The following is a 15,183-nucleotide window of genomic DNA, read 5'->3' as shown; positions in this document are numbered from 1 at the left end:
ACACTGTGACAATAACGTAAAAGCCAAGCGCAAAGTCTATCTGACAGTGTCAGTCTTGGTCAGTTATTTGTTATGTTTGAAGCTGGGCTTGATGTGAGTAGACAGAAAGGCTGGTTGTGCTTCTTTTTACATTGGCATATATAATAAATGAGGCCAAATTTTATATGAGTTTGTTGACAAGTCGACTAAACAAAATGATCTCCGTCAGGAGCAAGTTAACATGACACGAGGTGCCACAATGACAACATTATTTGGTGCCAGGTGGAATAGAAAATATCCAAAAATGTACTTGATATTCTTATCAATATCCTGGACAAGCCTGTTACACCCTTCTGCATCCTCGACAGCCTTGAGGTGGCAGCGCATGAGTCTTTGGGAGGTGCATGGGCTTAATTGTTGGAACTGGCTTAATTGTTGGAACTGGCTTCATTGACTGCACCTGTGCAGGTGTGCATGAAGCATGCCAGGTGTGGCTTAAAGAGGGGTCAGTGTGTTTGCTGCTTGTAGTGTGTTGCTGAAGGTCGATACTGGATGGGTTCTAATACCAAATCAAGTACCTTTTTTTGCCCCTTGTGTTTAAGCCTCATTTCACAGTGCAGCCCATTTAAAAATGCCCCAATAAATAGCCAAATACTAGGTTGATGAGCTTTGAACCAGGCCCAGTATTCTGACCAATCCTGTTCAAATGTGTTTCTGATTCATACAGTCACTTTCATTTGGGAAAAAAGGGAGACCGTTAACACATATTACTACACTTTAAGAACCTTGAAGTGTGCTTTATTTAGAGATGACATCCCTTCTGATCCAAATTCTGCTTGAAATAATGAATAAATAAATGAGAAAATGACAGCTTACCAGTTTTAGTACGTTTGAGTGAAACTGTGTAAGGTTCAGATCATTCCCGAACACAAAAATGTACAAGAATAACTTTCCGATAAATAATTACTTTTAACTGTGAAAAGAAAAATTGGATTTCTATCCAAATCCAAAAGCTGAAGGTGAATCCTACATGCTCCTATTTTGTGCTTCGTTTAAAAAAAACAAAAAAAAAATTACAAACCACATTCCTAAAGTGCAATAAATGAAATCTGTTCGATGGCCTTTATTTAACAGACTCAAGTCCAAAGAAATAATTTTCTTTGTCTTCACTAATGGGTTTTGCTGTATTTTAACAATGTTCTGAAAGATTCTGCAGGTTGAGGGTGTCAGGATTGGGTATAAAAGATTGAGTCTTTCATATGGGTCATGATTCACTACTTTACTAAAAGGTTGTAAAAAAAAAAAAAAGAAAATCCCCAATGCAAGATTATAAAGATTTTCGAACCCTCGGGCAGCAATGCATGCGAAAACCTTCATACCCAAACGATCAAAGCATTCACGTGGGCTCAGGAGACACTTGTAAATTTATTTTCACTCTGGAAATGTCACCTGAAACCCACAAATTTGAACAACTCACAAAGGAATAAATGCAACAATAGAAATATAACTACAAAATATGAGCAATAACTTAAGACTTATGAGTTATTAAGAGTCCCCAAAACACTCGAAAAAGAAAGCCATGATCATGTCAGAGTCCCAGAAGTCCTGTGTGCTTCAGGCTCTAAATAAGATTAATTTAACACGGCCTCACGCTCTTAATTCCCGTCTGTGCACAGCTTTATTAACCCTAGATTTCTTTTCTGTTTTTGTTTTTGAAGGGCAGGTCAAAAGGATATGTGGTTGTTGACTTCTGGTCGGAACATCTGTCAGCGGTACTAGAAGCAAGCTGCACTTCCACACTGCAGGGCGAGAGCTTTGGACCAATCAGAGCTCTCGCAACTCCAGCTACGTGACTGCGGTCCCGTGTGGATTGAAAATTTTTTTACAAACCTTGGCCTAATGAGATCCTTTCAAGAACCGTTAGATAACGGTTGAGAAACGAAGAAGTTGAAGATGTTTTTATTTTTTTTATCCACACAAACAAAACATATTCTACCTTCTCCCTGTGGTCCCCCTGGCTAGAGAAGGTTAGCTTTGAAATCAAACAGAGAAGATGACATAAATCTAAGGCATCTGCAGACAGAAAGGAAATCTGGGCATTTTTGTGCCTTGAGCATGTTGTTTTAGTAGCACAGAGAAAGACCTTCTGCTTCCCTTGTGACTCATCACAGTAGTTGTGGCTTTGACATGGCTGCATTCTTTATTTATACAATAAGTTCATCTAAAATCTGGTGAAATGTAAATGGGATTTAATTGCTAACATATTTATTCAATCCATTTTTTCTTATCCTTTGAAATAGATTCAGGTATGCTCTGCCAAATCCAAAGACTTCATTCTGATTCTTCATTCTGGTATTGACACATGAAACGTGGATTAATGTCACAGGTTATCTGTGCTCACCCGACACACGGGTCAGAACACGTGACCTCCCGTGGGTCATTTGTTTATACCGTCCATAGTGCTGTTCTTTCTTCTCAAGAGTTTTATTTAGACTTTCCACTTTCCCTCTTCATTTTTAGGAAAAAAAAAATGTGATAAAACCCAAAACTAAGGGCAAGGCAACGCAAGCTTTCGCGGTAAGCTTTCTGTTGTATACTGGAGCGTATGGTGTTATAGAGGTAAAAATAACCTTTAGTAAGCGAAACAGAGACTCAAGTGCCGCATTTATTGTCATTATTGCATTTTCAGTCTCGCACCTAAGCCTTTTGTTTGTATCATTCATTTTACGAGATTTACGAGAGCGTTTCTCGCTCGGGGGAGCATTTCTACAGTGAAAACTTTGTTCCATGAGTCCCGCGGGGGAAGAAATGCTGATTCTGACAGCATGGCCAGCGACACAACACAATGAAACTGCAAGAACTACTTTAGCATTCAAGGTTTCCTTCGGTGCTTCTCTCAATTCCTGGTATGAGTACATTTTGAAATGCTTTCCCAACCTGTTTTTCACGTACTTTAGGCTCTACGTGAAAACGTTTTTAGTTAAACGTTTAGCTTAATCAAATAAATCTGCAAAGCACACCCACTACCTCTGCATTTTGGCTTAGTTTTTGTTAGATATAATAACATCTGACATCGTGAAAAGTTTTTTTTTTTACTTATTATATCCTGATACGCAAAATCGAAATTATCAAGTAATCAACAGTTAAAACGTCATTGCTCTGATTGGTGGAAGATATGAGATGGGGCTTATTTAATCAGCAGAGTAATGTGGTGACTGTGAGTACTGACAAAACCCGGCAAAAGCAGCCAGACTGGCCTTAAGAACCACCTGATAAACCTCCTGTGGAGCTCTTTACTGTAAACAGTCATTAGCCAGTGTGCTGCCAAAGCCCGGCTACAACCCTCAATTAAGAGCTGGGTATGAGACGACTGCTGCGGTCTGCATTATGTGCAGTTTAGCAGCAAGCCGTTATGACGAAATCAAGATAAGAGTCTCCATAAATAAACTACTCTGCTTGTATTTATTTATTTACATGGCGGCTTTCTGAGTGTCTGTAAATTGCCACAAGAAAACATCAGCTGGGAATAACTCTGTTTATGTAGCCCACATGCAAAACAATACTGAAAACTATGTGTTACTGTCCCCAAGAGATTCCTATCTGGGCCTGCAGGCATCTCTCCGGGCATCAATCACTCAAGTATGAAAAATATACTCATATTTTGCTTTCTCGCCATATAGGTTGCTGTTGCTTCTTTTCAGGAGAGGATAAAGCGGAGGGACATACACAAGAAGACAAAAGGAAAAGGAAGATGAAGCGAAGATGTTTGGGTGTCTGTGCCTTTAAGAGTCCACAGGCCAAGGCTGCATGTTGGGAAAGTCGCCCAGTGGTTTTCTCATGACCCCTGACTGACAAAGGCCTTCTTCCTTTTGGGTCCGAGGATGGAGATGAGATGACACAGAAAAGAAAGAAAGGGACAAACCTCACATGCGGCACATGTCATCTGCCCGTATCCAACCTGCATGCCGTCATGTCGTCGCTGTTTTCGTTATCACTGTGAGAACAAATTCCTTTATCCCTGCAATTGTCAGCAACTCATCCACATATCTGAGAGCAGCATGTCACATGTCACACGGAACTTTCCCACACTTTATCCGAAGTTGAGACTAAAAATATGGATGTTTGTATATGCTTAAAAATAGGAGCAAGTCAGTGGATGTGGGGCAACTCATCAAACCTCCAATGGCTGGGCTGAACATGGTCTTTAGAGGTCAAAGCAGCCCTTTAAAACAGCGGTTAATGGTGCTCCACATACTTTAATTGGAGTATTAATCCCACGAATGGGACTTTAATCGGGGTAACATAATTAGATTAAGATGTCACTATGACCCCGGGTTTAATTGAAGAATCAGTTTAAATGAGACCAAAGTATCAATGACGGTCTTTGCCTAGAATAACTGTTCACATTTCCGGTTGAGCCGACACCACAAAGAGAAACGCAGCGATCACAAAGACATAAATAACTAATAAGAGACAGTAAAGATGCAAAAAGATTACATTAAATATGTGAAAGGGGGGAAAAAAAGCTCAAGCTAAAACAACCACAAAGGCACATGAAATAACCACTGAATCACAATCTTGGTGCAAAAATACTATTCTATGTCGGCCAAACTGTGTTATCTTTTGTATTTTCAAAGAATTGGAACAAATTAATAATAATATAAGGCTTTAGCACAGTACTGCACATAAAATACAGACCTGGTACATTTGAGGGGTTTCAAATACGCATATGTCGTCTCTTACATTGTGACAGCTCCCTCTGTTCCCATCACTGTCAGTCTGAACCTGTTCTAATCTTTCGTCAGGTTCTTGCTCTCCTGGGTCTGGTACAGAGTGCCAGTGGGTGTAAATACCAAGGATTACAAGAGACACTGGCACACTCGCACAGACTTACGATTGGACAGCAAACAGCCTCTCTCTACAGAGGGAAAAGCGCACGGTTGTATGTTTCTGTCATTTCGTACCGATAAATCCCTCAATCTCTCTCCTCAAATCAAAATTGCGCCAGTTGCCGGGGACGCGTACACGAGGAGCGCGGGCTTCAAACTGCTGTAATCTCTGTTCAAAGTGGAAAGAGGCTTTGCCGCACATCCATTTAGTATTATTCTACGGCAAAGTCAATTAAAGATAAGGCTGCCATTGTCCCTCATCTTCGATTTCTTAGGGGACGTCAAAGTGTTGTCACTGTAACAGTAGAGAGTGAAACAAACCTACGCTGAAGTATTGCCATGCATCGAGTGTGCAAAGCCACAGTAGTGTTGTTATAATGGGAGATGGATCACTGCCCAAAGTGGCCTGTGGTAAAATAACGCATGATGAAAAATAATCTCTTACAACGCTCTCACTCATAAATCACTCTTGGTCACCACAGAAAATCAGCACGGGCAGCAAAGCTGTATCACCTCCCAATAGAGCCTTTTGAAGTTTGTGTGGATTGACCTTGTTAAATAAGTAAAGCCCATTCTGGGACCCACCTGGAGAACAAATGAAGACGTTCCTTCTCCAGGCGGTGTGACCAGAATACAAAAGTAATTGCACAGCAGTCAGTGGGGAGATAAGGCATGGCTAATACATCGCTGCCATGAACAACCGGCCTTTGATAAGGGACCTCTAGCTTCCAGATTACTTTGTGTGCTCATGTAAATGCACCACTTGGGCACAGTGCCAAAGCCAGTCCCAGTGTACACAATCCATCTTATTCGAGCTGGAGCATATAAATATAGTACCGGTTTCCACTTATAGGGGCTCTATTACCATTCTACTGTTATCCTGGCAAATGACGACTACAACAAGCTGATGGCGCAGTAACGGGGACAAAATTAACACTTCTGAGGAGCTGGCAGGGGCGAGGTGACATCCTTGCGGAGGCTGGGACTGAATGATGAGCCCACATCTTGTGATCAATCCAACCATCACTAAAACTGGAGCATGCCCATATTGCAAGCTTTAGATGGCACGGAAAGAGCTGACAGGCTGGGTTAGTGACTTCTTTTTCCCACTTCACAAAGACGAATCCCTGCATTACGACAGCTGAAAGTTGAGGGGGGAAAAAAAATAAGGGGAAAATGACAGGATTGATTCTTCAGACCATTCTTCAGTACTCTGAGCAACCTCAATTAAATACTAAACAAACTATTCCTTTAGAAATTCAAAGCATTCGCTTGTTTTTCCCATCCTCACCAGTCCATGAGGATCCAACAGGTTCCTCTGCTGCTGACTGCATGCAAACCCAAAGATTTGCAACCGTAAGGACTGAGAACACTCACTACGTTTGCACCTGGAACATCTCCATTCATAAAAACGACTGACCAACAAAAGAAGACAAGGAAGAGAAGGACGACATGGACGTGCCTATGCATGGGAAGCTTTAGAACAGCTGACCCAAAAGGTAGCAAGTTCAGGAGCATGTGCACATCTGCAGAGTCCCACTTTATTTGACCCCTGGTTTGTGATTTTGGTGGAATGAGTAGCCGGCTGCAGTAACCAGCCCCAGCTTGTCAGTGACCAGATCAGCAGCTAGCTTTAGCTGCCAGCTTCTCAGAATACTTAATCATTCTTTTGCTCGGCCGTCTTAGTCTCTGTGTTTTGTCTCTAACAGGAACTCGGACCAATGTGTAAAACATTAATGCGAGGGCGTGAACTCATAAGAGTGAAACCCTCCAATCACAAGATAAGCGCTTCCATTTTAATGGTAAGAGTGGATTAATAACGGAAAGAGATTAAACTCTCCTCAAATGTGATTCGTGGCTTCATATACTTCAGAACAAATGACAGGGAGGCAAACTCATTTCAGCAGTTTGAATCAGGTGCATAATCAGGCACAGAGCCCACTGACCCTAAGCTGAAGTAATAAAATTAGCTGACCCAAACGTGACTTCGCAGAGATAATCTTAATTGGTTCATGAGACGGAGAAGCTCTGTTAAGTGTTTGACTGGAAAGCTGAATATAAAAAAAATCCTGAGTTATAAAAAAAAATAAAAACAAAGAATTTAACAAAGGGTCATAGTGGACAACCTGATCGTTGAAGTCCGTTTTTCAATAGGTTTCTTTTTCAGCTGATCTTACGTGAACGAATGGGTCTGGAAAACTTGTTTCGTGTGTTCTTAAATGATGTGGCTGATTACACTAAATGCATGGTCTGAAAACAGTGGGGGAAAACAACAACGCACCAACAATGAAAAACACCCAATGTATTCAATTTGCCATCCTGTGAAGATGAGAGCTCTCAGCCGAGTCAAGTGTTTTGCAATTTTGCATTGAAAAAATGACCCGATTGATCCCTGTCGAACGAATTCTGCAGCAAGACAATGAACCCAAACAAGCAGCCAAGAGTCTTAGATGACAAACCATCAACAAGAAGAGCCCTGCGGCACCTGATTTGGCCTCCACAGAACTCGGATCTCAACATCATGGAGTCAGTCTTAGATCACACAAACGAAAGAGATTGATGCAAAAGGCATAGCTAACATGTAGCCTTAAAAACTACTTTGTGAAAGTGCTCTGGGGGAGTGAAGTTAATTGATCAGCCGTTCATGTCATGGTGGCCTCAGTCAGTAGTCTAAAATTCTCTGCTGTTCTAATTCGTGACTGAAACACCAACTCAGGCTTTCTTCTTTGTGGGAGGATGTTTGTTCACTTCCGCCTCTATACTCAGCTTTATACTCGTCGGGGACTCAAGGAGCATTTTTTCCTGTTACAGCAGGCTGCCATTCATGATCATTTCCTCTCTGTATCTTGACCACTCTGTGTTTTCAGGACACACCTGCAGGCCCTTTTTTTTTGATGGTGAGTCAAACGCTGAGGTCAAGGATGGCGACTGTGGTCTTATTGTTCGTTGACAATGAATCACAGCCTGCTGTTAAAACTCCAGATTGGTCAGTAGGAGATACTGCTTGCAATCATCCCTTGAAATGCCTTAAACCACAGTGTCACATGGGGTCTGGGTGGTAAAGCTGAGCTATTGCTCAGGTATTACTCCTTCCTAAAGGAGTAACAAGCAAGCCTAAGGTTGCCTGCGTCAGCTCATGTGATTGTTTTGGCAACAGTGTTGAGAACAGCTTTAAGTGGCCGAGAGCAAAATCAGGCAAAAAATGTCGCGCCCGCTTGCTTTCATACCTCACAGGGTACGTGAAAGTCACTTGGCTGTCTCTTGGAACTAATAGGCACTCACCTAAAGAGGATAGAGCTCCATAACTTAAATGGACACCCCCTGTTTTTCTATAGAAGGGCAGGGAGCTTTGTAAGAATAGACCGTGGCCCAGTTAAAGGTGAATGTTGAAATATTCACAACTACCACTGACAGATTAAATTTTCTGTCAATGCTGAGGGTTAATTTGGGACAAAAAGATATCTAAAATAATGTCATCCAAACCCACGAGCATACAGCAAACCCCCAAGGAGAATGATTTTCAGTTAAATCTCAAAACGTGTGCCTCTCCATGAGCTCCAGTGTCTGATGGATCAACCCCTCCTTTGAGCAATCTCACAGATTTCCTCCAGAATTTTTTTTTTAGAGCTGTACAACCTTCTAAATAAGAAAATACAAAACGGGTCGTTCAAAATACTTGTGCAGCTGTGCCGTGCCCCAATTTCTAAATCAAAGACATGGCGGGGCGAAAAGTAGGATGCATCTACTGTACAGCTATTGGGGAAAGTAGGAGTTTAATACAGTGCTAGATTGAGGCACCGCTGAGCCAATGTTGCAACAGCTATAAAGGGATTATTCCTCCCTGGGAAACATAATCATGTGTAACACACTTGTTTCCAATCCTATGAAAAACAAACAGGTGTTTCGGCCTTAAATCCAGCTCTTTTCGGCCACACTTCAGCCCCCCAGAATCAGAGATGCCGTCTGATTTGTTATTCATTCGGATCTGGTTATGACTCCTGCCTGTATCCTTTGTGTGAGAAATATCTGTAATATTAAAGAAAGTGGGGGGGGGTTAAGTGCCAAAAAAAATGCACTTAATGCAAAAGGAGAGAAAAAACACAACTGCTGAGCTGAGGATTTGCTAATCCAGTGGATGAAAATGTGGTTTTAGTGTCAAAATCAGTCTAAGTGCTCAATGAATGTCACCTTGGGACACATGAGTGCAACAATTCTACATTCATCATTTGGAATACTTTCAGGAATATGTCACGTGTTGTTGAAGATTTGAGAGATGGGGGGAAAAAAACAAACCTTTGTTAATACATTTTTAAAGAATGTGAGAAAATAAGCTGCTTACTTACCCGAGAGCCCCCACACAAAGGTAAATGAGAGCAAAATAAGTTTCCTCCAAGTAGAATAGACCTTCATGTTTGAAGCAGCCACTTTTCAGTGCGTTAATGTCCTTCGTTTATATATGAGCTCTGATTCCGCCTCAGGCAAAGCTCCTCAAGTCTGTCAAGTGCGTTTCCTTCAGGCTCCCAGCAGACGCGCTGACCGGGGAAGGTAAGGGACACTTCAGGTGAGGACGTAACGAAAGCCGTCTTATCCCTCCACCGTAGGAATGCTCCAGGAGAGATGGCAGTAATAAAGTGAAGTGGAAATTGGATAAGCACCTCCGAAACTGACGGTCCTCGACTCTTCCTCCCGTCCCCTTTACGTCCTCCTCTCTGCGATCCTCTACTTACAGCCACAACAGCGAGTACAATTCTGCAAGTTATCATACCGTGTCCCTTCCTGAGAGGGAGGGCGAGGAAAGGGAGCCGTGACACCTCTTCCAACCAGTCATACAGTTAGCTGAAATATCAAAACGATTTCCGCGTCCAGGCTCCATAATAAGACAGCACTACAAAAAGACACCATCGCTGAAAGCGGTGCCTGAACGCCTCACTTTAATTGCGAAAGCAAAACGTACCCACATCCGGTTGTTTGGGCACTTATGTCGTTTAGCTTAGAACAGTTACACCTGTCCAGTGGCTCAGCGTCAAGAGCAGGTGTAAAAGTTAACTTTAGAACACAGTTTTATATATTCATCAAACAAACACAACACATTTATAGTTTCAAGCCTTTTCGTCACGCTTTTTGAAACATTAATCTGAAATTGTAATGTCATGCTATTTTAGTGTGATATTTTTCTTGTAAAGAAAACAAAAACATCCGACATCTGCTTTGAATGTAGGAAACTAAAATTACAATTGATCTAAAAAGAAAAAAAAAAACTAACCTAATATATCCGTTTTAAATACTAAAGAATATGTCAATATTCTTGCTTGTTCCCCTACAGTTATGGGAGCTAACACTACTGTCAATAAAACAAATCTCTTTGTGAGCCCTGCACATGTGCAGCTACACATATTCATTTTTCTCATGTTGAAAAGGCCACAAAGATGCCTCAAAAGCTGCCAAAAATATCAAGCGACCATAAAGCAAAACGGTGTTGATAAATGGCTCGAAACCAAATTCATCTCAGCCCGAGGGCACTATTAGACTTGGGAATATGCATAACAGAAGTCAATGTGCTTCTAAACGACTCAGAAACACATTATTATGAGGTTCACAAACTTCTCTAGTGTTGCTTTGAAATCAAATAAGAAATTTGATATAAGATTTTCAACCCTAAACATTTTAATACAGTGTGCCTGCTGTAGCAAAGGCTATTCTCACAAGCTAGGCTAATGAGCTGCTGATGATATTACTCTGTAATTACTTTAACTTTTTTCCAGTATGACTTAATACGTCATTGTTATCTTGTTTTTGTAGAACAAATTTGATTTCCTTAAAGCTACTGGCACAAAGTTTTATTTTGTTGAAAAAAAAACGTCACAGCTAACCATAACTAGCCTCAGTTCAGCAGGAGTGCATCTTGATTTGTTGTCTAGTTCTTCTAGATATGATTACATGGTTGAAAACAAATGACATGTCTGTTCCAAGCTCTCCAAAAATATCTGAAACATGGAATGGAATAACAAAATAATCACTTATTTGTGAGGGAAGAGGATGTGATGGTTTTGATGTAAAAAATCAGTTTCTTGAAGTCACATCGTATTTGAAAAATCTCTCTGCTGGCCAGTGATGATCTGAACTGGCTGAAGGAAAAAGGTCCAGACAGGCACTGTAATGCTCCTTTCAAGTGTCAAAAACCATGGCACAAGTGTTTTCAGCACTAAGCCTATTTTCAAACCCCTACAACTAAAAACCCCGTCCCTGTCCCTCGTCCTCCCTTGAAAATCTGCAGCTCCTGTTTCATCATGTGTGAAGAGGTATGGGTCTGTAAGCAGGGAAACAGACTGGACTCAGCTTGACATGAATTCCCAAGGTGACCACACCGCCCTGGCATAAAAATATGGCCTGACCTGTGCTCAGCGAGATGGTCGGTCCTCTTTATTTTATTTTCTGAGGTTGCTCAGTTTCCTCAGCAACAAGGGTGAGGCTAATGTAGGTGGACTGCTCAATTATGGAAGGTGAACAAGGGTTATTCTATGATTAGATCCAAAGAAGCAGAGTCCAATCCATGTGGATATTCTGCTGTGTTGTTGTAAACTGCTCTTGGGCATCCAGCCGTAATATGCAGCATTCAGGCAAAAGCTGTCAAAACAGTTTTTATTTCAGAGTAAAAATCATTTGTGCCGAGGAGAGAGACTAATATTTGATTCTGGGACCAGAATGACAGTCTGCACAAGCAAAACATAGTGCTGTCAAATCGTGAACAAACCTGACACCTGGAGGCCAAACATAATGTTGTCTGCTTTATGCTCTTCCTTTTCTTCTGTTAAAATTTTAGTTTTTCTTTCTTTCTTTTTACTGAAACTTTCTTTTTATATCCCCGTCTGGCTCTACTCAGTTTACATATCCTCCTTAAGGTGATAAATATGTTTATCTACATATCATAAAGTATATAATTCTGGTTGTAACTGTTTTCATCACTCATATTATCGCATTTTGTTACTCTACTCAGAACTGAGTGTGTGGTGGAGCCATTTTAGCGAAGAGCAGCTTAATTTCAAGGACTCAATGAAATGTCTCAATGTCTCAAACCCTCAAAAGTCACCCCTAGCTCACTGACAGTCAACTTTAAACTATCTCTATCTCTGTTGTGTGCTCATACATCTACAAATAATTCCATAAAATCAAATATCAGTATAAAACGTAGCAATAATTATTATTTGACATTATAGGTGTTTTCTAAAGGTGCTACAACACAGAGGAGAGTTAACTTCACATAGTCCAGTTTAGGTGTGGGCATGCTATATTTATGAGAGGTTTCATTAAGAGGAAAGCACTTCATTCATATTCAGCGGGAGGACATAATCAATGCATGAAACCATGAATATGCAGTTGACGGTTTGCTTTTGGTATTCTTGAGAATGGAGACTGACACTCCCTGCAGGCTGCTGAGAGGCTGTGCTGTGCAGTGGAATTTAATCAGTAAAGTGGACGATTTGTCATTCACCGCAAGTTTTCAACATTTCAGACCAACAATCACGGCAGTCATCATACGTGGGCAAACAGGAGGAAAACACTGTCAGAATCTACTGTGGACAAAGCATGTGCACAGTGACAGGGATTCAGGTCACGTTTCAATGTCTCAAACCCTTTCACCACATAGCCCGTGACAGTGGACTGGATTTGTTTATCATTGGAATTGGCTTCAAAGTGATGGTTTTGTAGAAATTCTTTCATGCATGAATAGAATACTATTACACGGTAAATGCAAACGGGCCAATCTAATACAGAATAACAGGAAAACATGAAAAGCTTAACAGACATAGACTTTTTTTTATTAGCCAATGGTTCTACATCCAAGCATCCACGAACACGAACAGTCTCACAAGAGTCAGTCCCCTAACTCTGCCTCATTTTTTAAATTTTATTGCAACTAAACACACACATTCACAGTGAGATCGCCAACAAAATACTGTTAAATATGGTCCCTGAGACAGTGAATTAAAGACATTAGTGGATGGATGTTCCCAAAGGTCATCAAAGGTCACCAAGATAGATAGATAGATAGATAGATAGATAGATAGATAGATAGATAGATAGATGAACCACCAAATCACAGCTGCAGCCTCCTTTCTGAGCTGCTTCCATTCTTCTGTTCGGATACTGAACTGCAGAGTTTATTCCTTTAAGAGCTTTGATCCCACATCTTCACAAACTAAAAGCTGCTTAGTAACAGTTTGAGACAATAAATTAGAGACTCAAACTTTGCCACTTAAAGCTGTTTCACTCTTTACTTTGACCTCTAAAACCTAAAGACTCTTTAAGCAGCGCTCACAGGACTTGAACTTATGAGCTCTGAGTCCCAAAGCAGTTTATTGAGCCTCTGAGTTACGACTCTGCTGGTTTGTGCTGCTTTCTTGGCATTTTTTACGTGAGACTGATGACAACAGACTATATTTTAGTGTTCCAACATGTTTCCTGTGAAGCAGCTCTGTCTTTGGTTTGTTCAGCTGCTTGGTGTTGGGTTGGAACTGTTCTGTCTCATGCTCTGTAGCCAGATAAAGTCTCTAACTTGTTGGTTTCAAAATTTGAAGACTGAGAAAAATTGAGAGAAACCTGGAAAAGGCTTGAACACAGTCCCTCTGCCTTCCCAAGCTGATAGCTAACAGCCGGAGCGGTTCTTCCTGACAGGAGCTTGAGCTTTCTTGAAGCTTTCGTCTCTCTTTTTTTTTTTTTTTTTAGTTTTGGCCTTCAAAGATGGAACCCGGTAAAGACTTGAACTTCGTCCCTGAAACATCCAAAACTGCTCTCCAACATCTCGTGCTATATGCCCACACAGTAGAGATACCTCTTGAACACACTTCAGTCCTCAGAAAATCCCTTTCAGACTTAAAGTCTTCTGCTAACAGTCTGAGCTGTTGAAGCAAACAACCAGACTTCTTTCTTAGAGCATTTCATTCCTGTGTCTGTGTCTGTCGTTGAACTTCAGTTAAATGACACTTATTTGTTGCAAACATCAGAGAACAAAACAGAAACAAAAGTGAGTTTAATACGAGTACAACATTTCTAACAATAGGTAATATGAGCGCAGGCAGGTCTGCAGACCAGATGTACCAAAACTAACGGGAACTGATTCATATGAAACCTCAGCAGCTCCTCTTGAGATGGACCTAACTCATCGATCATGAATCCGTCATACGCTCAGATCCGGGAAGAACAGCTCGCCTTCTCCGAAGACATTTTTTAATCTAAAAGTTCAGTTCATGGACAACATCGAAGCAGTATTTATTTACATTCAGTCACTCGTACGTGAAACAAGTCTCCGTCAAATAGCTTTATATGACGTGTGTTAATATCATTTTATTTTGAAAGGTACCACCGCACGTGCCTTTAATTTGTAATATCTCTACCTTTACCTTTTCTGTAGATACCATTTGTGGCCATTAGAGGGCAGAAACGCCCTGCTCACAGTATTGAGACTGAGTCTGCAGAATGCAACCGGTTGCCTTGACCATATTAACAAAATTACAGTAATAGATTTCACTCCATTTCAGACACAACGGGACAACAATGCTTTCAGTAAATCATTCAAACTGACAATCTATCTATCTATACTGAATAATAAGAAATGTAAGCTGTGGTAGAACTCCAGCATTCATAATCTTAACTAAATATGACAGTGTTGTTAAAATATTAATATGATTGTGCTCTCTTCCATCATACAACCTCAATTTATAAAGATTTCCCATATTTCATTATTCATACGCACTTTGAGGGTGTAGTTACAGCTCATGGCCACTAGAGGGAAGTATAGAGAGATGCAAAGAGGCTGTCAAGCTAGCAGCTACGCAATTAGATATAACTTTCGGTAAGGATGTAAAAGTAAAAGCCTCCGAAATAATTGTAAACGCTTTTCTTTATTCTATATTTATGTATATAATAACGTACTTTTCTTAAGAAATGTAGTATTTTTTGTTAATAAGATATTTCTAGTCAACATATTTGATGTTAGTTGTTTTGTTTTTACTTGGAGTTATTATTTAGAAGACATGAATCTTGAATAGTTTTCCTTTTCCTGCCTCAGCTCGTGTCCCACACTCCAGATAGTTCGCTTTCCCCGAAGACATTTTTTATTTGTCGATCACCCTCTGTGTTAACTTTGTGATTCTGTTGCTTGTCCAGTCATCAATGAATTGTTTAGTTAACAGATCTACTGACACAGCAAAAACCTTCTGGCCCCATGATGACTGCTTTGTTGCTTTGAAATAGTTTTGTTTAAATCTAATGTGCCACTTTATTGATTTTCTTCTGTGTGCTTTCACGTTTTTTTTTT

General features: G+C 40.6%; 1 protein-coding gene across 1 annotated transcript in view; it reads right to left on the bottom strand.

Moving 5' to 3' along the window:
* The window catches only part of esama (endothelial cell adhesion molecule a), a 53,531-nt gene extending 43,826 nt beyond the window's left edge, over positions 1–9,705 (bottom strand). The window contains exon 1 of the mRNA XM_072374831.1: positions 9,212–9,705. Coding sequence (XP_072230932.1) covers positions 9,212–9,278 — 67 coding nt within the window. The 5' untranslated portion in view covers positions 9,279–9,705. The remainder of the gene's footprint in view (positions 1–9,211) is intronic.
* Between the last annotated feature and the right edge of the window lie 5,478 nt (positions 9,706–15,183).

Source organism: Leuresthes tenuis, unplaced genomic scaffold (genome assembly GCF_036924035.1).
Source record: "Leuresthes tenuis unplaced genomic scaffold, fLeuTen1.0.hap1 SCAF_21, whole genome shotgun sequence".
Lineage (NCBI taxonomy): Eukaryota > Metazoa > Chordata > Actinopteri > Atheriniformes > Atherinopsidae > Leuresthes > Leuresthes tenuis.
The sequence above is the reverse complement of the archived record's forward strand: the minus strand, read 5'-3'. Positions and strand labels throughout refer to the sequence as shown.